This window comes from Malus sylvestris, chromosome 14 (genome assembly GCF_916048215.2).
Source record: "Malus sylvestris chromosome 14, drMalSylv7.2, whole genome shotgun sequence".
NCBI classification, from domain to species: Eukaryota; Viridiplantae; Streptophyta; class Magnoliopsida; order Rosales; family Rosaceae; genus Malus; species Malus sylvestris.
Genome location: NC_062273.1, coordinates 13,809,863 through 13,833,745, shown reverse-complemented (window position 1 = coordinate 13,833,745; position 23,883 = coordinate 13,809,863). Strand labels below are relative to the sequence as shown.

Genomic DNA, 23,883 nt, shown 5'->3' with positions numbered 1-23,883 from the left:
TGATGCGCCCCCACGCGCAGATGAGATGCACGCGCCTGACAGAAACAAATAAATAATTGGGCTGACGTCAACCCTGCGTCAGATCCACTTCGGGCTTGCAGGTTGGCAATTCCTCATAGGCCTGGTGCTCAGGCCTCCACTGTCCCTCAAGCTCCCCACGCTGGAGTGTGTAGCCTGTCCCCCGAGCAAACTCCCACGTTGGAGTTGCTCTAAAGTGTGAGAAAGTTTTAATGGTGACCAATGTGGGACAATGAGTTATGCTGTGATTTCTACTAAAAAAACTCAAATAAAACACTATCTGTTGGGGGCCTCCAACAGTGCCATGCCTATTTTCCTACTTTCTTTCAATCCTCTCCTTGGCACTGAGACGGAAATAAACACTTGGGGCAAATCACGTGTGGACCTAATTCGAACTCTGATTTTTGTCACCAACATCTTCAACTGTTAGGTTTAATATTCACAACTATTAAATCTTCTACCTTCGACCTCAGCTAGTCGTACCACTTAGTGCTACATACACTAATGAAAGATTGGTGATTTGAAAAAAAAATTCGGTGGAGGTTTGGATCGAATTGTCTAACCCCACATGTTTTACAAGTCCAAATCTTAATCAAAAGAAGCACAAAAAAGTTGAATCTAAGCCAAAAGAAACTTCACTTTTGGAATTCTAAGACGGTGTAGAAATAATCCATGTAGAATGGTCGGAAATGAGAGAAGCCAGCAGAGAGACCGAGCTGCCGGAGTTCATCTTCAAACCTATTCTTGCCCTTCGCCGTATAGATGGTCATCACGAATATGTCGTTTTCTAGGAGCGCACCGGTCTGATGACTTTCGTCTGATTTCTCCGGCAACACCGGCTCACAAGCTATCAGCTTCCCTCCTACCGGAAGTGCTTTGTAACAGTTCTCCATTATCAGCTTGCATTCGTTATCCGTCCACGTTGATAAAACCCACTGGCAAGTTATAATATGTATTCTATTAATTAATCAAGGCAATCAAGCATAATTAGTGCACATGTTTGATCAAATTAGTACAGATATTTGAGTTCCTGATTCGACATGCTAGCTAAGGTCACGGTGGAATGCTAGCTAGCTTTTTGGAATCAAGAGCTACTGAAATGAAGGTAAGAAATTTTACTTTGGTTCCAACTTGTTAAGGATTTTCCACAAACCCACTAACATTTTTTATTTTGAATTTTGGACCATAAATAAACTTACAAAAAAGAAAAAAATATTAGTAGTGTGCATTTGAGATTACTTTTATAAAAGCTAAAAGTGTTATCTAAACTACAAGCACTTTCTTAATGTGTTTGACATTAAACTACAAAAGCACTTGTACATCGTTAAAGCCCTTCTAGGTTGTAAAAACACTGTAGAGAAATATCTACGAAGTGCTTCTTTACAAGTGATTCTCTATAAAACACTTGATTTTCAAATAAATTTCTACATCTTTATGTTAAAAGCACTTCTAACATAAACACTTATGAAGTTAATATCTTATTACGTAAAACAGTCTCATACAAGGCCGATTACTAGTTAAACCTATGACTAGCATGTAATCCTTCCAATCAAAAACTCTATTCCAAACACAGCAATATATAGTAGAGTTATCAATTCATCAAATAAGGGGTAGTATATATTAACTGTTTTTTAATGAACCCAAGCCAAACAATTGAAATATTGGCTCGATTTTAGAAATTTGAAACTTTAAAGGTGCATTTGTTACATAGAATTAAATTGGCTAGGACTAACATAAGAAATAAATTGACTTGGTCTGGACTATAAGTATTTAGAATATAGGGTATGAATAGACTCATTCATGCATCTAAATATAGTTAAATAAGTCACCACTCATAAAATTTGAGTTCAAGCATGGACAGCGATGATATTGATTTTGGGAGGCACATGCATTCTATTAAAGGAAAACTAATGAAAAGGGCTTGAAAACTTTGAGTTTTAATGATAAGGACAAAATAAAGGGTAAAGTGAATAGTACCAGGATTGACTTTTTAGTGTAAAAATGTGGTTTTTCGTTAAAGTGAACAGTACCGGGTGCTTTTCGTTAAAGTTCCCTTCTATTAATCATACATTTTTTTCAAATAAAAAAGTAGAAAACTATTTTTTATACTCCAAAAATTTAATCCTGCATTTATTATAAAAATGTTTTTGTGTTTAAATATACAAATTTTAAAATGCACAATTAATCTTTCAAAATGTCAATTACAGTTCTCAAAGGATGTGATATTCACACACCCATTTTTACTTCTCTCACACCTTTTTAATTTTCGGCCGTCGGATCGGATGAATTGAAGAAGATCAAAGGACATAAATTAACAAGGGGTGTGGGAGAAGTAAAAAGAGGTGTGTGAATAGCACACCCCTTCTCAAAATATATTTCTTTAATAGGAGTTTGCAGAGTTTGCACGAACCTTCATGAAAATAGCATCACCACTAGGAACTGACTTGAACAGTTTGATCTGAACTTGCAATTTTCAACCTTCCTTTCCATTAAAGACCAAATCTTTTTCTTTTTTTCTTCTTTGATCTACATGGTGGGCCTAACCTGTTGTTTCAGGGGGATGGAAGGGTCAAGACGAAAATGGTTGGAAAGAAGTAGCCATAGTAAATCATAGATCTGACGACTCGGCAGATCACAATCAGAATAAATCCTCTCACCCTTTCTGGAGAAGTAATTACCCGCAACTACCCGAGTCGGCCAAGAATAAGACAGACATTCATACCTCAAACAGATCTAGAAGTAATGACACCTACTGCACAAGGGCAACAAACAAGTACTTGCAACCCCACTTTATTCTTCTGGTCTTCTTCTACTTACAAAACGATTACCAATACATGGAATCGAGAAAGGGAACAAGAACTTTTCAGCACAAAAAGGTGGGGGGTGATATTGAGATATACCTGTATTATACTTGTGGGAGCTATGATCTGTTTAATCACTGCAATCGACGACAAATGGTGACCCAGGAAGTTGAGGAACTGGTAGTCAATCTGGAAAGGACCATGGATTTATCGACCATGGAAAACGGGGTAAAACTCGTGGGTATGGCTTTGGTTAACAGAAATCTCAATAGATGGGGGGTGAGAAATATTCTCATATCAGCTTGGAAGGAGTTAGGGGAGGTTAAAATAAAATGGGTCAAGGATAATACGTTCTTAATCACTGCTCAAGATGAAAGCACAGCAACAAAAATTCTCAATCAAGTTCCATGGGCGGTAATGAAGCAGAACTTCTCTGTCCAAAGGTGGACATGAACTGGCTTTGGAAGAAATACAGATGGAGCTCATACCCTTCTGGGTTCAGATCCGAGGGGTCCCACTCTACCTTAGTTCAGAGGAAAATGCCAGACGAATTGCCAAAGAGATTGGGGAGGTTGTTGAGGTTGAAGATCTGTCAAAGAACAGAGGTTTTCTCAGAGTCAAGGTAATGGTGAATACTCAGAATCCCCTCATAACTGGATGCTGGCTGCCATGGGGAAACAACGAAGACACATGGATTGAATTTCGTTATGAAAGGCTCCAAGACTTCTGCTATCGTTGTGGCAGAATTGGTGTTGGATATAAGTCAACAATATGTGATTTAAATATATATGCTAATAAACAATCTGTGATTTAAATATATATGCTAATAAACAATAAATGCAAATATAAAAAATTAACAGAGTATCAATAAACAAAAATATAAAACAAACAATTTGAAGATCGAGGCTTACGTACCGCAATGTCCTTGAAACAAAATTTCGTCCCTACTCAATGCTTGTAGTTCTACGGACGTCTGCTTCACCAAGATTCAACGATCTAAGTTAGAATTCTAGCACCGGAAAACTTAACTTCTGGCGAATTTCCTTATGGTACTCTCAGTAAGAATGCTATGGATTATAGAAGGAGATTTTTGTTTTTTTTTCTCTGTGTTCTAAATGCCATGCAGACGGATGTATATATAGAGGGATTAAGCATGTTCGCAACAGGTATGGAGAAGAGATGCATCTGTTGGAAAACATCTTTTCATAAGGGGTGCTTTGTTCTGTGTTCTTTCTGAACTCTCAGACTTCATCTGAAAGGATAAGTCTTTTCATAAAATAATTAAATTAATTAAATTTGAAATTAATTAAAAATAATTAATTAAATAATTTAATTTTCAGAGCCCAAGAGCCCCAAGGCCCATCTTTTGATAATTAAATATATATTAAATATCATTAATTATATATTAATTACTAATTAATTAGTGCATCTCAAAGCCCAACCCTAAGGGTGAGCCCAATTTTATTCTCCAAGGCCCGTTACTCCAAATATTTTCTATAAAGGACAAAGCCTTATAAAGTGATGAAAGCTTTTGGGAATGGCCAATGTGGGACAAAGAAATTTCTACTCAAACTCAAATTTCCAACAATACCCCACATTTGAGTTGAAATTTCATTCAAACTCTAACAATTACCCCACATTTGAATGCAAATGTAAATGCAAATGGATGACTAAGCTGCCTAAAACTGAGAGAGAATAGACAGGATATACATTGGGTGAAGTGTCTTTTGGACTTGAACTTACCCTAGTGAAAACATATCGGGTTTACTTGGTGACGCAGTGGATGTGGAAGATCTTGAACTGTTCACCACAGTAGTAAACCGAGACAATATGCTACACACATATCATGTCTACCACACGTCAATTCATACGGTTGTGTTCATTTTGGCCCTGAACAGATCCCGGATTTTGTAGAAGCTTTAGAGAATTTAGCCATGTCAATTCTCATAAATGTGGCCCCATTTACTCCTATATAGGTGACATTAATTAAGAATAGTCTGCCATATTCCTCTTGATAACAATATATTAATGTCATTAAATGTATAAAACATAATCCCTCAAATGTCAACAGACAACACACATTTTATCATAAGAATGGGTAAGTTGTGTGTTCAACTTTTGAATCAAACTAAACCAGTTTGCCTATTGAACCTAGACCATGGGATCTCCAATCAGTTAGGTTAGGTTTCCGCCCAGTTCGATTCATTGAATTGGCTTAAGACCCATTCCCCTCGATGTAAATAATATTTGCTCTCTTGGTAGGCCTTTTGTCAAAGGATCAGCTATATTTTCCTTTGACTTTACATAATCAATGGATATTATTCCATTGGAGAGCAACTTCTCAAGAGTATTATGTCGACGCCTGATGTGACGTGACTTCCCATTGTATACATGACTTTTGGCCCTTGATTGCGCGGCCATACTATCACAATGTATACATATAGCCGTTACCGACTTTGGCCACATTGGAATATTCTCCAGAAATTTTTTTAGTCATTCGGCTTCTTCGCCAGCCAAGTCTAAAGCTATAAACTCGGACTCCATGGTGGACCGAGCTATACATTTCTGTTCAGAGGATTTCCAAGATATTGCTGCACCTCCCAAGGTAAAAACATATCCACTTGTCGACTTGGATTCTATAGTGTCAGAAATCCAATTGGCATCACTGAAGCCTTCTACAACAGGTGGATATTTTGTGTAGTGTAATCCGTAGTCAAGTGTATTTTTCAAATACCTTAACACTCGTACTAAAGCATCCCAATGCTCTTGTGCCGGATTACTTGTATATCTACTAAGCCTACTTACTGCATAAGCTAAGTCGGGCCTAGTTGAATTCATAAAGTACATTAGACTTCCAATTACTTGAGAATATTCAAGTTGAGATATGGCATCGCCTTTATTTTTCTCCAACTTGCATCCAACATCAAAAGGAGTTGCAGCAGGTTTGCAGTCAAATTGACCAAACCTTCGTAATATTTTTTCTGCATAATGGGATTGTGTAAGGACATATCATTCACTATTTCTCTTAATTTGAATTCCTAAAATGATATCGGCTTGACCTAAGTCTTTCATGTTAAAACTGGAATTCAACATTTTCTGTGTTTTGTTTATGACATCTTTATTGCTTCCCATTATGAGCATATCATCCACATTCAAGCAGACAATAACACAAGTTTTATCATTACTTTTAATGTAGACACATTTATCAGATTCATTTATTTTGAACCCATGTGTCAACAAAGTATGATCAAACTTCTCGTGCCATTGTTTTGGTGCTTGTTTAAGTCCATATAATGACTTAACTAATTTGCACACTTTGCTTTCTTGTCCTTTAAGCACAAACCCTTCAGGTTGTTCCATGTATATTTCTTCATCTAGTTCTCCATTTAAAAATGTTGTTTTTACATCCATTTGATGTATATCAAAATTGTATACAGCCGCAATCGCTATTAACGTCCTAATTGACGTTATGCGAGAAACCGGAGAATAGGTGTCGAAATAATCCAACCCTTCTTTTTGGCGATAACCTTTGGCTACAAAACATGCCTTGAACTTATCAATGGTTCCATCCGCCTTAAGTTTCTTCTTGAAAATCCATTTATGGCCAATTAGTTTACTACCGGGAGGTAAATCAACCAATTCCCATGTGTTGTTTTCCATAATGGATTCCATTTCACTTTTAATTGCTTCCTTCCATAAAGGAGCCTCAGAAGAAGACATTGCTTCTTTAAAAGTGCTAGGTTCATTCTCCGACAAGAAAGCAATGAAATCTGGTCTAAAGTTTTTAGAAACTTTGATTCTTTTTCCTCTTCTTGGTTCCACATCATTTCCTTGGACACCAGAAGAAGAGACTTCATCATGACTATGATCATGAACCCTCTTTGTATTAGAACCAGATTCCTTTTCTTTGTAAGGAAATATATCCTCAAAGAATTTCGCATCCGCTGATTATAATATAGTGTTGACATGTATGTCAGAAATCGAAGATTTTACAACAAGGAACCTATAAGCATCACTATTATTTGCATATCCAATGAATACACAATCAATAGTTTTAGGTCCTAGTATCGTTCTTTTTAGTAACGGAACTTGCACCTTTGCTAAGCAACCCCACACTTTAAGGGTTTTATAAGTGGGTCTATGTCCTTTCCATAGTTCATAAGGTGACTCGTCAATCTTCTTTAGAGGAACCTTATTCAATATGGTATTTGCAGTAAGTAAAGCTTCACCCCACAAACTGTGTGGAAGCCTTGAACTATTTAACATGGAATTAATCATATCTTTGAATGTTCTATTTTTTCTTTCGGCAACACCATTTTGTTGTGGTGTGTAAGGAGCCGTTGTTTGTTGTATAATTCCATGTTGTGCACAAAAATTTGAGAAGACAGTAGACTCATACTCTCCTCCTCTATCAAATCTAAGTGCTTTGATTTTTCTCTCAAGTTGATTTTCAACTTCGGCTTTATATGTCTTAAACATATTCAAAGCTTCGTCCTTACTATGAATCAAATAAACATAGCAATACTTACTGCAATCATCAATAAAAGTGACATAATAATTCTTTCCTCCATGAGTTGGTGTGGATTTAAAGTCACAAAGATCACTATGAATTAATCCAAGTAATTCATTTGATCTTTCCAAAATTGACTTTCTCGTTTGCTTAGCAAATTTCGATTCAATACATGTTTCACACTTATGATTAAAATCAATTTCGAATTTAGGTAATAAGTCTAATTTAACCATTCTATGCATGGAACGAAAATTAACATGTCATAATCTAGCATGCCAAATATTATAAGACTCAACAATATAAGTAGAAACATTTATTTTATTAGCATCATCAATGGCAATTACATTGAGTTTCATGAGGCCATCAGCCACATAACCCTTTCCAACAAACATCCCACCCTTGGTAAGTACAAATTTGTTGGATTCCATTACAAGTTTAGAACCCTTAGCAATCAGAATAGGTCCAGAAACCAAGTTCCTCCTTATTTCAGGAACATGCAGCACATTCAGCAAGGTGAGACTCTTTCCAGATGTGAATTTGAGTACCACTTTGCCTTTGCCCTCCACCGCAGATGAGGCAGAATTGCCCATATACAGCTTTTCTCCATGGGCAGCAGGATGGTATTCAGTGAATATTTCTGTCAGCGCATATGTGCTTAGTAGCACCAGTATCCAACAGTCATTCACTCACATTTGAGACCATGTTGACATCGGACACAACAGCAGCCAATTCTTCATTGGTGGTTGCCATGTTAGCATGGTTGTTGTTGTTTCCGTTGGCATGATTTCCATCCTTGCGATGATAACAATCTTGTGCCTTGTGACCAGATTTGCCACACACATAACATGCGCCCTTAATCTTCTTCATATTCTTGCCTTTGGGAGCAAGGGTAGATTGTACAAACTGCTTGGTTTTAGGAGCCTTATTCTTCTTCGGCTTGGCCTTGGAGTTTCCTCCCTTAACATAATTTGCATTGGCTTCAATGGCAGCAAACCCTCCAGAACGGTCTGCCTTTCTGTGGTCTTCTTTCACTCGTAGTCTCAGGATCAAATCCTCTATATTGATCTCACGACGCTTGTGCTTGAGATAAATTTTGAAGTCATTCCATGAAGTTGGCAATTTTTCAATTATCCCCCCAACTTGGAAATGCTCATTGATCTCGCATCCCTCGGACTGCAGTTCATAGATCAATTTCTGGATTTCTTTGACCTGAGAAACAACAGATTTGGAATCCACCATTGTATATTTGAGAAACTTACCGATAACAAATTTCTTTGAACCGACATCATCAATCTTATACTTTTTCTCTAGGGATTCCCACAACTCCTTCACTGTCTTGCACAGAGAATAAATGTCGTAGAGATTGTCATCCAAACTATTCAGAATATAATTCCTGCAACAAAACTCGGAATGATTCCAAGCTTCGATTGCCATGACAGTCTCTTTCGTCATTAGATTCTCATTAGACTTCGGAGCTTCTTCCTTGACAACATGAGCGAGATTCATTGTTGTCAGGAAGAACAGCATCTTCTGTTGCCATCTCTTGAAGTCCAACCCTTTGAACTTCTCAGGCTTTTCAGAGTATTTTGGCACAGCGCCATTCACATTTACAGATTGTTGATCCATAAAATTTTGTTTCAAGATTGTTGAATATAAGTAAACAATCTGTGATTTAAATATATGCGCTAATAAACAATAAATGAAATATATAAAATTAACAAAGTATCAATAAACAAAAATATAAAACAAACAACTTGAAGATCGAGGCTTGCGTACCGCAATGTCCTTGAAACAAAATTTCGTCCCTACTCAATGCTTGTAGTTCTACGGACGTCTACTTCACCAAGATTCAACGATCTAAGTTAGAATTCAAGCACTAGAAAACTTAACTTCTGGCGAATTTCCTTGTGGTACTCTCAGTAAAAATGCTATGGATTATAGAAGGAGATTTTTGGTTTTTTTTTTTCTGTGTTCTAAATGCCATGCAAACGGAAGTATATATAGAGGGATTAAGCCTGTTCGCAAAATGTATGGAGAAGAGATGCATCTGTTGGAAAGCATCTTCTCATAAGGGGTGCTTTGTTCTGTGTTCTTTCTGAACTCTCAGACTTCATTTGAAAGGATGAGTCTTTTCATAAAATAATTAAATTAATTAAATTTGAAATTAATTAAAAATAATTAATTACAGAATTTAATTTTGAGAGCCCAAGAGCCCCAAGGCCCATCTTTTGATAATTAAATATATATTAATTATATATATTATATATTAATTACTAATTAATTAGTGCACCTCAAAGCCCAACTCTAAGAGTGAGCCCAATTTTATTCTTCAATGCCTATTACTCCAATTACTTTCTATAAAGGACAAAGCCTTATAAAGTGATGAAAGCTTTTGGGAATGGCCAATGTGGGACAAAGAAATTTCTACTCAAACTCAAATTTCCAACAATTGGTCACTCAAATACGGAGTGTTCATATGATCCCACGAAGGGTGGTGCAGCAGGATATGGCGAGTGGACAAGAACGGCGCCAGTACGTGATATAGAGATGACACACACACCTTTGGCCATTAGGTATGGTGAATAGAGAAGGGCTGGTACTAGACGAAGTGGATCAAGACCTAGCTCTTCGGACAATGCAATAACAGCAGAGAGTGGAAGGGTGATTAATACTGAAACCTTGAGGGGGCCCTTTATGTCTGCTGGAAGTGGTGGCAATAAGGAGAGTCAAGAGCGCTGGCATAGAATTACAAAAAGGAAAACAGGTGTGTCTCGAGATCTGATACAATGGATTGTGAATGTGAATAACCCATTTACGACAAACCATGTGGGTTCACAACACCCCCACTTTATGGATATGCTTAACATGTATGCAAGGAATTCAGCAGTAACAATAGAAGAGATAAACGAGGCGGCACAATCTCAATCAACTGGCGTACTCATGCTGGGAAACAAAGAGGGTCAAAATCATTGCCACCATAGTCAGAAAGATGCAGCCGAATGTAGCACAACGAAGCAGGGTACGGAGGAAGGAGATACTGAAATGGATCAGACCCCGATGAAAAAAAGCAAACCCATAATCGAAGTGAAGAAAACGGGAATTGCATCCCAAGGTGGTGGCGGCTGGCCTTCAACAGCCGCAAGGTTACCATGATCCATTTGTTTTGGAACTGCCGTGGTCTTGGGTCGAATGTTATCATAGAATCGAATGTGTTAGAAGGATGATGCGTTTTTTGAATGGCATCAATGTTGCTCCGATCGGAAAGGCTGGAGGTCTGAGTCTATGGTGGGATGATTTGATTGAGGTTGAAGGTGTGGATTATGCGAAACATTATATAGATGCCCAATGCTGATGTAAGGAGTCACAGTTTGTCTTTCGTTTCACTAGGGTTTATGGTACTTCTTATAGAGCTGAAAAAGTGGCTTTTTGGAGTGGGATGATTAACGACTTCTATCCTTCTACCATTCTTGGATTTACGGAGGTGATTTCAATGAATATCTGTGGGATTGGGAGAAGAAATGAGGCACGGAGTTTAGGTCCAATCGTCATAGATATCTGGATGATTTTATGAGGGAGATGGAATTAATAGATTTGGAGTTCAACGGCCCGCAATTCACTTGGCGTGGAACCTGTAATGGAACCTTGGTGGAGGAAAGGTTGGATCATGGGCTGATAAATAAATTGTGGCATGACAGTTGGCCTAACACTTCGGTGATCCATGGTACAGTCCTGGGCTCTGACCATTGCCCGGTGATTGTGCAAGGGGAGCCGTGTGGGGCAAGGAGTAGAAGCCTCTTCAAGTTTGAAGCTTTCTAGTCCTGTGAACCTGAGTGCAAGAATATTGTTAAAAATTGTTGGGAAAGTATGTGCATGGGTGATAATATGAGGTGGAGTAAGAAAAAGTTTAAGTACAGGGGGCAGCAGATTGAGGAGATGATGTCCTGGCTGGGGAAGCTTCAAGAGGAATGGGGAAGGAATAGTAAGCAGATCGCTGATCTATCAATCAAAGTGGACAAACTATGGAGCCAAGAAGAAAGCTTTTGGCAGCAAAGATCTAGAGTGAAATGGCTTCAAGATGGAGACGCTAACACGACTTTCTTTCACCAATCCACCTTACAGAGGCGAAGGAGAAATAAAGTGATAAAAATTAAGGATGCGAATGATGTATGGATTGACTGCCCAAGGAAGGTGAGGGAAACCATTGGTAGCCATTTTATTAACCTGTTCACTTCAATGGGGGCTCAAGAGTGGGGGTCTAATTTGGATTGTGTTAATCCAAGGGTGACTACTGAGATGAATGCATCCCTTGTAGCTCTGGTAACTGTGGAGGAAATAAAAGATACGGCGATGCAAATGGGTGGATTAAAAGCCCCTGGCCGTGATGGTTTCTAGGGCATTTTCTGTCACTCTTTCTGGGATAATGTAGCAGGGGAGATTAATGGTGTGATTGAGGAAATAGTGAACGGAAATGGCAACCTACTCAAAATCAACGCTACACTTGTTGTTCTAATCCCAAAAGTCCCAAACTCGGATACAGTTTCTCAATTCCGACCAATCAGTCTGTGCAATTATTCTTACAAGATTCTGTCAAAAATCATGGCAAACCGCATCAAGCCCTTGCTTCCGAATTTGATCTCTCATTCGCAGAATGCATTCGTTGCTGGAAGACAAATCCATGACAATATTGGAATTGCGCATGAGCTATTCCATATTCTCAAAACTCGGAAAGCCAAGAGGAAATTCGAACTTGGGATTAAACTTGACATGCACAAGGCGTATGATAGGGTGGAGTGGGATTTTTTGATGGCAATTATGGAGAAGATGGGGTTTAATCCTAAGTGGCGCAACCTTGTATTGGGGTGTATTTCAACTGTAAACTTTGCTATCATGCTCAATGGCCAACCTAGGTCGAAATTTGCTCCCTCTCGTGGCCACAGACAAGGTGATCCACTTTCACCTTATTTGTTCCTGTTGGTAAGTGAAGTCCTATCCTTACTGGTTCAAAGGGCGAGTGATACAAACAAGATCAATGGTGTTTAAATTAATCCCCAAGGGCCGAGTATTTCTCACATCTTCTTTGCGTATGACATTCTAAATGTTTTTAAGGTTGATAAGAAGAACTGCTCCAATATTGTGAATCTAATCAAGGAGTATTGTTTGGCTTCTGGGTAGCAGGTTAATATGCAAAAGTCCAGTGTGTTCTTTGGTGCAAAATCTTCCTAGTGCTCTAAGAGTGGATCTAGAAGGTATTTTGGGGATGCCTGCGGTGGAAAACCCTGGGATCTATCTAGGAGTGCCTGCCATCTAGGGAAGATCTAAGAAGGGGGGATTGGCTTATGTGAAAGAAAGGGTTTTGGGAAAAGTTCAAGGATGGAAGCAAGCAACATTATCACCAGTTGGAAAGAAAGTTTTAATTAAAGCGGTGGTTCAGGCTATTCCGGGCTACCCGATGAATATATTTAAATTTCCTGCCAATGTGTGTAATGATCTTGACTCCATCATTTCAAAATTCTGGTGGGGTCACAAAGGCAACGAAAGGCATATTCATTGGATTTCTAGAAACACTATGGGTTTACCGAAGGCCGAGGGGGGTCTAGGATTCCGTTGCTTCATGGATTTCAACGACGCCCTCCTTGCTAAACAATGTTGGAGGTTGATTCATGATCCACACTCTCTTTGGGCTCGGGTTCTGAAAGCCCGCTATTTCCCTCACTGCTCTTTCCTTGAAGTTAAGCGTGGTGGAAAAGCTTCGTGGGCATGGTCAAGCCTTCTTTCAGGAAGAGATCTACTGCTGAAAGAATCCCATTGGCAAATTTTCAATGGGAATGAGGTTCGGGTTTGGATTGATAAGTGGCTCCCCACTCTTCCGGATGGACACCCTTTTCCTCGGGGCAGTGTTCAGGTTAACAGGAATACTCAGGTGGTGGCATTATTGTGTCCTACAACTGGTGGCTGGGATATAGATTTTCTAAAACCTTTCATCTCGGCGATGGAGTACGACGCCATTGTGGATACTCATATTGGTGATCCTAGTTTAAGGGACAAGTTGATTTGGCCTTATGATCGTCGAGGGATTTATACAGTTAAATCGGGCTATCACTGCGTTCATGCAAAGCCGGCTCAAAGGGTTAATTTGGGTTTGTCTTCCTCCTTGTCTATTCCATGAAATTTATGGAAAGTTATTTGGAAGCTACATACCCCACCTAAGCTTCGATGTTTCTTTTGGAAGACAGTTCATAATGCTTTGGCTACTCGGCGGGCCTATTTAGGAGAATGGTGGCGCCCTCACCTCTTTGTCCAATATGTCAAACTCATAAGGAGACCATTGAGCATCTCTTTCTTCTATGCCCATGGGTGGAACCGATATGGTTTGGTGATATGTTGAATCTTAGACTTAATCGCAATGCTATCACAACTTGGGTGAATTGGCTTATCACCCTCACTAACTCCACTTCGAATTCGAAGGTTGAGGTGGATAGAGTGTTATCATATGTTGCATTCACGTGTTGGCAAATTTGGAAAACTATATGCAATTTCCTTTTCCAGAAGCAATCTATCAACCCGAGACATGTGATCACTGCCATTGATAATACTGCTCGTACATTCCATGAAGCCTCCAGGGTCCCGGTGCTGACTTCACCACAGGCCAACCTTGTTGCCCAGGTGCCAGCCCGTTGGGTTCCTCCTTCTTCTCTATTTGTCAAGCTCAATGTCGATGCTAGCTGGGACAAAGTTACAAAATCGTGTTTCTCGGGGGTTGTTGCTCGGGACTCTTCTAGCACCTTTATTGTTGCTAGAAGGAGTAGTTTTGTTGCTCAATCTACGGCAGCTACAGAGGTTGTTGCGATCCGTCATGGTTATGAGATGGAAGCTGTTATGGGTTTCAACTTTGTTATGATTGAATCTGATTCCCAGGATTCTATTTCTTGCCTCAAGGGTAAGATTTCAAATGGCAGGTGGGAGGCATTTCCAGTGCTGACGAAGTGTAAGTTACTTAGAGATTCCTTTCAAGACTGTCATTGGTCTTGGACTCCAAGATTAGCCAATATGGCGGCGGACATCTTAGTGTCGCGAAGAAATAGGGAGATGTGTGATTTTACTTGGGTTGATAGGCCTCCATCTTCTTTGGTTCATGTATTATGTAGTGATGGACTTTCTTGTCCTCCTTAAGTTAGCTTTGGTAATGGAAGGGGTGACACTTGTTGTTTGCTTGTTGGGTCTGTTTCCTTCAACCCCTTGCATTACCCGGGTTTCTCTGATGCTTGCCTCGGGGTAGGCTTCATTATGTTTCTTTGGCATCTTTGCCCTGGTTATTAATCGTTTCCAGTTTTTCAAAAAAAAAAAAAAAAATATATATATATATATATATATATATATATATATATATATATATATATATATAACGCACCTCATAATTAACAAAAATTTGTTCGGTTCTGATGTATTTTATAGATTAAGTTTTTTGTTCGTTAAATAGTTGTCAGTTTATCATTAATCAAAATCTAAAGGCCAAAATTTTCAATATATAAAATTATTACTAATAACTCCGGTAATTAACCTCACCAGCTATGGTTGGTGCCTCGGCAACGACCTCAGGCAAGTCAAAGTTAATCCCTTCCCTTATATTAGGGTGTGCTTCCATAGGATCATCTGCAAGCAATCGCCTGCGCTCCCTCCCACATCCATCAATCTCTCCACCCCTTCAAATCCATCATAGCCGTCCAATATTACGTTCATGAACGACACCGATACACTGGACATCGCCTTTTGCATCAGGCCGTTCATTTCCGGCTTCTTCCCATAGTACTCGTAAGCCAGCTCACCGTTCACCTTCACGAATGGCTCCATCGTGGCGTCCACCACAACCTCGTGCACCATTGGCCATGCACTCATGAGCACATCCTGAAAAATTCGACATTTAATATTAAAAAAATGATGTTACGCTCATTCACTCGTCATTTTTAATTTCACCTAATTTATAAATAAATTAAGAAAATCTATTTGTGTCAAGGAGATCTTCAGTTCAAACTTGATAAACAATATTATTGATAAAATAACTTTTGTTAGAGGGTGAAGAAATTGAATGTCTAATAAATTAAGTAAATAATATCGTTTGTTAAAAAAAAATAAAAAATTTAAAAACCTGGTGGTGTTGAAGGACATAAAGGTTGTACGATGAGCCGTTTTTGTCGGTGACGAGGGTTTTACCAATTGCGGTGAGGGAGAACTTTCTGTCGTCGGAGCCGTCAATGGTGTCGTTCAGATGTTCCGTGAACACACCGTAGTTGGTGAGCATGCGGAGGATGCGCTGGAGGTTCTCGGCGTCTCCGCTGTCGTTGGAGAGAAGGCGTGCGAGGATGTCAGTGGCGGAGAGGGGAGTGTTGGAACCGCCCTGTCAGATGGCGTCGAGAACGTTAAGTCGAACAACGGCATTTTATAGGATGTAATGTGAGGCCTTGGATCATAATTCATGTGTTCAATAATTTAGATTAGATTGTAATGAGTCATAACTTATGAAAAGTTTGATCATCTTACTAGATGAATCAAGTTTGGATGGTTGGATTTTGCTACAATGATGTAATAGAGAAAGCTTTCCTCTCTCCCTCTAACAGTAACTAATCCAATGAAAGAATAAAGGAGTATTCTCTCTGCAACATTATCCTCTTCTTCATTATCTTTGTAATTTATAGTTACTGAGCTCATTCTTCTTCTTGATCTCAAAAAAGAAATCAATATACAAATTTATGAAACTCTAACATGGCATTAGAGCCAGGTTACAATCATCTACATTGGCGTGAATCTGTTACTCTTGGTGGCTGAAGAACTCGAATCGATTCGATCTTCGTCGTACCAAATCTCGATTTCTGAAAGCTCTGGGTTATTCAATTACAATTCTAGCATGGCTAAATCGAGTGGTGCTGTTCTAGCACTAGTTTTCAATGGAAAAAAACTTTGGTTTCTAGCAAATCAAAATGAAAACTATATTCCGATCTCATGAGCTTTAAAGTATTGTTGAGAAATGCTTCAATGTTCCAACAAAGAAGGAGGAAGAACTCTCTGCAACGGAGAGTAAGCTTTTGATAGAAAATGTTGTCAAAGACGCAAAAGCACTTGGAATCAATCAAGATGTTGTTTCTGATTAGATCTTCCCACGATTGTAACTCAGGAGACTGTAAAATGAGCCTGAGACGCACTGAAGTAAGAATTTGTGGGAGATAAACAAGTAAGGCTAGAGAAATTACAAAGTCTTCGTTGTGATTTTGAATATACACGAATGGATGAGAATGAATCATTACCTTGTTAGACTTTTGATTTGATTAACCAGATGAAAAGTTATGGTGAAAATATGAGTAGAACAATATGGATATTTTACTCTATATTTTATTTTATTTTATTTTATGTTGCTTGGTTGAAATACAACTCTTTTAAAAAAGAAAGTGCAAGCTGCTTCTTTTTTTTTTTTTTTTTTTGAATAAACGATATTATCTACAATAGGGGGGTGAGCTTAGCCTCACAATGAGTTAGCAATAATGTGGTTCAAATTCTTCTTTGGCAAGAATCGAGCCTAAGACCCCTCACTTACAAGTGAAGAAGAATACCACTATACCATAGGTTTATTCTATAAACCTATCACACCCCAACCGCTCCCCCCCCCCCCTTTTTTCTCTCCCCTATGATAGCTTTTCTCTCCTCTATGAGAGTCTTTCTCACCGTTGTGTGATTGGGTTTTGTTCTCTCTGTTTTGCTTCGACACTAGCCCTAGCTTTTGCTAGGGTCGATGACAACCCCGTGAATTTCCTTTAGGGTTTGTGCTTTGTTTGTTTTCAGTTTTTTCTTCCTCACTTTTCCTTTCCCATCCATGCAATATGCACAATCTATTCTTTCTTTTTCTCTTTTTGCCTTTGATTTCACCATCTTGGGCCCTATTCCCCAATCCTTCGTTTCCTCCATCCTCCTTGACCTCTTCCCCTCCATCATCTTCCTCAATTGACTTCATCATCTCTCTTCTCATTTTCGATCAAGTACCGCCTCTGCTTACCTTGTTTTGTTGTGGATATTTGGGAGAGTGTTTAGAGCTTTAGTTTGCGTGTCCGCACCACCACCCATGTTGGCCCTTGTTGGTCCCTCTCTTGCTCATTCTTGTCGGCGGTGTTTTTTGTGGATTCTTTATACTTGTGTGCTTCTTTGATCTCATGGCGGCTATCTCGGTGCTAGCCTTTGGAGGACGATGTGACCTATGTTTTCACCAATTTTGATTTTCTTGATGGTCTGATCTCAGGTGATCGTGAAGGGTGGTCGATCATGATGTGGCTCTCTAGCAGCGTCGACACCGTATGCAGCTTCAAGAAGCCTAGTTGTCTAAGGTTTTCTATGTGGCTTGTCTGTGTGTGCTGGCACCAAGGTTGGTTTTAGGCCTTTGTCTTTTGTGTGTTGTGGCCATTTTTCTTTTGTTGTAATTATTTGGTTTAGAACCTTTGTTGTACTTGTCCCCATTGACCAAAAAAATAAAATAAAATAAGGGGGTTTTAAAGATAAGGACTTATCAAAGATGATTTTTAGAATATAACCTAAGAGGTTTTTAGTATCTAAAAAAGAATCATCTATTTCAATGCACCTTGACATGTCACCTATAATAATACCAAACATTTTACCACTATTTACATGTATGTCCTCTTAATTGTTTGAAATGTAACCTCAACTTTGTTGTTTCAGAAACGTAACAATCAATTAGAGAGAGAGAACGACGTTAAAGCAAGCTTGAATTGCACCTGTAATCAATAAAAATTTTCAAATTTTCAAACAGGTTGTCTACTCTCCCAAACAGTGTTGTTACCGTATGGACCCATGCTCCATGAAAATCTGTTTGAAGCTACGATTGTTCGGCTTCCTCGATTCGCTGCCTTCGTCGGAACCCACGAATCATTTCTATAGAAATATATATATATATTTCTTTTTTTTTTGTCTTAATCAACATAGCAGTTGGTACGGTTTGTCTTAATCATAAGCTATATGGTGTGGAGAATGTGCTTAGCTCTCATAGCCAACACACCAATTGATACTTGTATAGCTTGTTGGTATGGTTTATATGTATTGATCCGAAAAGTTTCATTGTTTTAGCAAGAATTTATATTTGCAATGCACACCATGTGTTTGTTGAAATGCCCTTGTGGAGGTTTTTGTACACGTTGGTTCTTTTTTCATTTACTTTGGTCAATTAGGTTCTATCCATTCAGTACAGTCAATTTGGGGCTTGTTCAAGACATACAAAGAAGGCATTGCGACAGGTGATGCATGGAAGAACGACTACGATGTTATTGATATGCTAGAGACATACAATAAGGATCTTAATTGCTTTGATATAGGCGGTAAGCGTTTGGCAAAAACAGCTGCAGATATTGCTACCATTTTTGGACTACCTGAAGGAGGCAATGATAGCCAATTCCATTTCTCCTACAAACAACTAAAACATCAAAGAAAGTGAGTATAATGAACTAAACATGTGCACCTAAGAAAATAAGATGTATGAATACATAGTTACACAGTTTGTTCACACAAGATACGAATGCATCACCTGTCATAATGGATGAATTGGTTGGAATTGGTGCTGAAAACCCGAACGAAAAATAGTTTAGTATGCACGAATCACCAGTCAATATCACAACAACTGCTTCACTTTGATTTTGGACCCAAGCAGATTTTGAAAATCAGGATGATTACTATAAATTGATAATTCATTAAAGAGCAGATTTCGAATAAGATTCATGGGCGAATATTTAGGGATCAGAATTGAGTAATTGAAATATATTAGGGTTGATATTTCATCTATTTCTTTAATTGGAATATATCATTTAGTGTTGTAGGGAAATATGATCATCTCTACGTTTTTACATCCATCTCATTTTTACAGAATCCCAGAGTTTCATATTGCATTTGAGAGCAAAAGCGAGTGCCCGTCTTGTTGAGATTTGTAATTAGGAAAGAATATTGATGAGGAGATATATTTTCGTACCATATAAAAATTATGAAACTCGATTTGGTGCCCGGTAGTGTCATCTATTTACTTCTTTGAAGTGCGACAGTCACTAAAAAACTCTATAAGCATCGCTACTTTGTTCCGCTAAAATACTTGTACAGACTCTTGACACTTCTAAGGGACACTGGGACATGCATTCTTTAATTAACTGAATGCTAAGTGGCGGACGAAGACGAGGATGATGTAGCGAATGCAGATTTTGCCTGTCGTTGGCTTAATTTCATGTACAAACCCTGCAACAAAGAAGCAAACTGTTAGGAGACCATTTGTTCGCGGCCAGTTTATACAATACAAATCGGTTTTATTGATTATGCCACAAGGATCCCATGCGTACGAATCTAAATTTCTTATCCAGATTTGGATGTGTAATAAAGTTCTTGCATGTGAGTTGGAAAACATTACATTTGTGGTGTGAATTGTTGCTCCGGTTGTCATGCTAATTTTCTGATCCGGAACCAGCTCAAAGTTCAGGTTCTGAATAAAGATTGTGAGAGCAACAGTCGCTTCCAGCAGAGCAAATTGATCACCAACACACTTCCGTGGTCCTCCGCTGAATGGAATGAACCTACAGCAGATAATTCTGTTCAACCACAATTTTATGCCAAATGGGCTATGTAAATGGAAAGAATGAAGCCATTCGAGCTCTAGGTTGAATGTTTATAAGTATGCGTTTCTTGAAAAGAATGCTATCGAGGAGAAGTCCAGAGATTATGTAGGCACTGCAACATCATGAAAAGGGCATAAATTATAAGTACCTGAAATCTGTGTTTGTTTCATTAGGTACGGAGCCTTCAAGATCAAATCTTTCAGGTACAAACTCTTCTGCTCTCTCCCACACCTTGTAAAACCATGGGAAAAATACACACCAAATACGTTTTTAATTTCTAAAATAGAATGTGAAATTCATAAAATACAAGAAAGTTTGTTCAAAACTTAACATAAGATGGTACCTTTGAAGAACGATGGATATTGTATACTGATATCATAATATCTTGACCAGCATTGACTTTGTAATTTCCCGGGAGCACATCAGCTACTTGAGCTCTTCTTATCAAAACCTAAATAAATTAGAACAATGAAACCACCAAGAACAAACATGAGTTGATATGAACTTTAGACAATTGACTGTTTTTTCAAATTTTCCTAATTGTATGTGGTTTCATTGTTCTAATTTATTTAGGTTCTGATATGAACAAGAGAGAACTTAACATACAGGAGGATGTGGGAAGAGACGCAATGATTCCATTATGCAGCGTGTCAAGTACTTAAGGTTCTTTATGTCATCATAGGATGGACGCTGTCCTTGTAAAACTTTATCAACTTCTTCTTGTGCTTTCACCAAGGTGTGGGGATTCTACAGTAACAAAAATAATCAAATACAAGAAAAACAAAATGAGTACACACTTGTACCTCAGCAACCTATTGGAATGAGAGAAACACAGAAGGAAATGATACCTTACTTAGAAGATATAGCGTCCAAGTCAACACTGAACCAGTCGTCTCATGTCCAGCAACCAACATAGACAAAAGATCATCCCGCAATTGCTCACTTGATACCTGAAAAGTATTGCATCCTCAGTCCTCAATCTTCACTTTTACAACTAAAAAGTATAGCGACCGGAGTCTTTACTTTACAACTAACATTAACGATTGAGCAAGATTTGGATTACTGTTGGGCTCATTAACTCAGTCTTAATAATTCTTCAAAAAATGAATAACGAAAAACATTTGTAGCCTTTCTTGTACAAACATTTACATACTTATAAAGTCCATCTCAAATCAAGCATATCAGTAAAAGAAAAATGAGACGAGAATTTTCCACATACGCATATGCAGATAATACACTATCATTTATCATAACACTGTTATTATGTATGATCAACGCTCTTTTGGAAAAAAATAAATAGTGTTCCCTTTTTCAACATTAACCTTGATTCTGTCAATGTAGTGTAAATGTTTATTGAAGCAAAGTAGCTGAGATTCCTATCCAAAATAGACCTTTCAAACTGTGGATGCTAACAAGATAACAGAACAGTTATTATTGAACGCTAGTATATACCAACCTCTTCTCTACTTGCAAGCAAAAAGCGAAGGATGCTTGGATCAGTGTCATTTATATATTCTTCCTCATCAATTCTTTCGCCCTCAGCTTCCACAATTTCTTTGCACTTAGCAATAAGTTCTTCAACAGAACTCCTGATCACTTGAACTGCTTTTTCAGCTTTTATTTGTCTTGGGATTATCTTCCGCAAAACATCAACCTACAACAACCCAATAAAAGAAATCAGTAACTGTGATCACATTCCAAATTGAAAGGAAAAAATACAGCAGCAGAATATTAGCAAACTTGAGAGAGATCTTGCCTTCCAATATGGTAATATATCAGTAGAGCGAAGCTCAGCCTCTTTCAATGCAGTGTAAACAGACTCAATAACCGGGCTATAAGCATTTAGCGAATCGAAATTGTAGTTGAACAAAGACAGGCCTATAACATCAAGAGTTAACTGAGAAAATCTGTCCTCCATGTTTACAGCAGTTCCATTAAGTGCATCACGTTGTAGCTTCTCCACTAATCTCTCAGCACATTTGCAAAATACCCGATCTACTATCACGGACAAGTACTTCTTATGAAGAGATGGCACCACAGCCCTGCGCCTCGCCTATTATGAATAAGACATTCACTCCAAATGAGATGGGAGAAAAGAAAAACCTGCTGAACCATATATCTGGTTTCATATTTCCATGAAACATGCAAGAGGCATTATTAAGATCACAATTCAAATTTCCATGTAGCTCAACAAAACAAGTTGAGCAAGGCAAACACCCGAATGAAATGCAAAATTCAGTTTGATAAAGAAAATCAAAGCTCACTAGATACATTCTGCTCTTCTTTATCAACATATCCATTACTAAGAAATCACCACGTATATCGAATTATAACTAAGAACAACACAAAGCATATAAACAGCCCTACCCATATCAGAGCAAACTATACCATGTCTAGATTTCATATTTCAGAGAGACGGATTAGTGGCTCACTACTAATCACAGATATTGTCACCAACTTGCACCTTACCACCTACTAGCACAATAAACGCGGAGTTGTGTTACAAAAGGCCCCGGTGCAATTAGGAGTAACACGATTCATTATATAGTATATTTTATTTTGTCAATTTTCCGACATGGGATTCTTACATTCCTCAACAAACCCACGTCTGTAATTCAACAATTTTCCAAGTTTTTTTCTTCCGAAACAGGGAACTGAAAAGCATTACCGTCCAAAGCGGGCCTTCAGCGATTGCAAAACCAGAGCCGAACAAAAACTCAGAGACCTCAGCAACAAGTCCCTTCGCGTACTTCCCGTAATTCCTAAGCACGTGCTTAGCAATGGCAGGGTCACTGACCACAAGGAAATTTCTCGGCCCGGCGGCGAGCCGGTAAATCGGACCATACTCGTTCATCCATTTGTACAGCGGCAGAAACAGAGCGCCACCCAGAAGCTCCGACACGTCCTCGAGCTGAGCGCTGGCGATGGGGATGCCGGAGTCGTCGTTTTTGGAAATGGTGAGGGAGCGAGTGAGCGAAGTGAGCCAATTTGGGCTGACCCATGAGCTGGGTTTGGAGTTTGTGGTGGTGGGTTCCTTGTTGTCAATGGAGGCTCTGAGGGAGGAGATGGAGTTGAACGGGGCGGCGCGTTTGGGAGGAGGGATTGGGTGGAGAGAGAAGGAGGAGAATGATGAGAGAGAGTGAGCCATGGATCGCTGCTGTGAATGGAGAGAGTCTGTTCGTCCCTACAAAACCAAACTCACTCAGTAGGCTTTGTTGCAGCCAACGATATCTCCAACTCAGCCTCACCTGCTTGTGCTACTCTCGGTGGGAAGAAAGGAAAATCCTTGAGATGTTTTGGTCCGGGTTTATAGAGGCTGCGGTTGGGCTTAAAGTCCTCTATGGCTTGAACCGGTTCGGCATTCTTTTCTTTCTTCCTAGTTATAAGTCGTAAATAATGAGATCGATATCAATAATAATAACTACTTCATTGTGTCAATTAACTCACTCACAATTAATCCTAATTTTTTGAAAAATAAAATAGGGATCCCCTTCCTTAAAGGACAATCTGAACAATCTATTTTTCAAGTTGCACCTCATAGATCATCCTTACAAAATATTAGTCAAATTAGAAATATTTGAGGCATCTAATTGAGTTCAAAGATATTGACGAATATTTGATCTATAAGAAACAATGAAATTTCATTGTGATAATTAAATAGAAACATGGTTTTGAATTGAATTGAATTTTTGTAAGGATAATATATGAATCGAGACTTACAAAATAGACGTTTCAAATATTTGAAGTTCGATGTGGAGTGGGCCTCACAACTAATCCCCATTTTTTTTAACTTCAACGATCTGAACCGTTTATTCTATAAGGCCTTCAAGTTGCACCTCATAGATCATCCTTACAAAATATTAGTCAAATAAAAAATATTTGAGACATTTAATTAAGTTCAAAGAAATTGACG

General features: G+C 38.6%; 1 protein-coding gene, 1 long non-coding RNA gene and 1 pseudogene across 2 annotated transcripts; 1 reads left to right on the top strand and 2 right to left on the bottom strand.

The window, feature by feature from the left end:
* Window positions 1-442: 442 nt before the first annotated feature.
* Window positions 443-15,763, bottom strand: LOC126599038 (nicotinate N-methyltransferase 1-like; annotated as a pseudogene).
* Window positions 15,764-17,024: 1,261 nt separating this feature from the next.
* Window positions 17,025-18,489, top strand: LOC126599598 (uncharacterized). The gene is made up of 2 exons (XR_007615204.1): window positions 17,025-17,731; window positions 18,043-18,489. It is a non-coding gene; the product is annotated as an uncharacterized LOC126599598 (long non-coding RNA).
* An 829-nt stretch (window positions 18,490-19,318) lies between these two features.
* Window positions 19,319-23,263, bottom strand: LOC126599597 (carotene epsilon-monooxygenase, chloroplastic). The gene is made up of 9 exons (XM_050265992.1): window positions 22,639-23,263; window positions 21,727-22,023; window positions 21,427-21,624; window positions 20,819-20,920; window positions 20,577-20,717; window positions 20,314-20,421; window positions 20,119-20,201; window positions 19,766-19,928; window positions 19,319-19,596 (listed from the first exon to the last, which is right to left on the bottom strand). Exons 1-9 carry the CDS (start codon window positions 23,116-23,118, stop codon window positions 19,519-19,521), a joined length of 1,650 nt encoding a protein of 549 aa, XP_050121949.1. The 5' UTR covers window positions 23,119-23,263; the 3' UTR covers window positions 19,319-19,518.
* Between the last annotated feature and the right edge of the window lie 620 nt (window positions 23,264-23,883).

Coding starts and splice junctions, on each gene's coding strand:
- LOC126599597 (XM_050265992.1), bottom strand. CDS start 23,118: ATGGCTCACTCTCTCTCATCATTCTCCTCCTTCTCTCTCCACCCAATC. Junction 22,024..22,638: donor CTGAAGGCCCGCTTTGGACG/GTAATGCTTTTC, acceptor TATTCATAATAG/GCGAGGCGCAGGGCTGTGGT. Junction 20,921..21,426: donor TGCTTGCAAGTAGAGAAGAG/GTTGGTATATAC, acceptor AATACTTTTCAG/GTATCAAGTGAGCAATTGCG.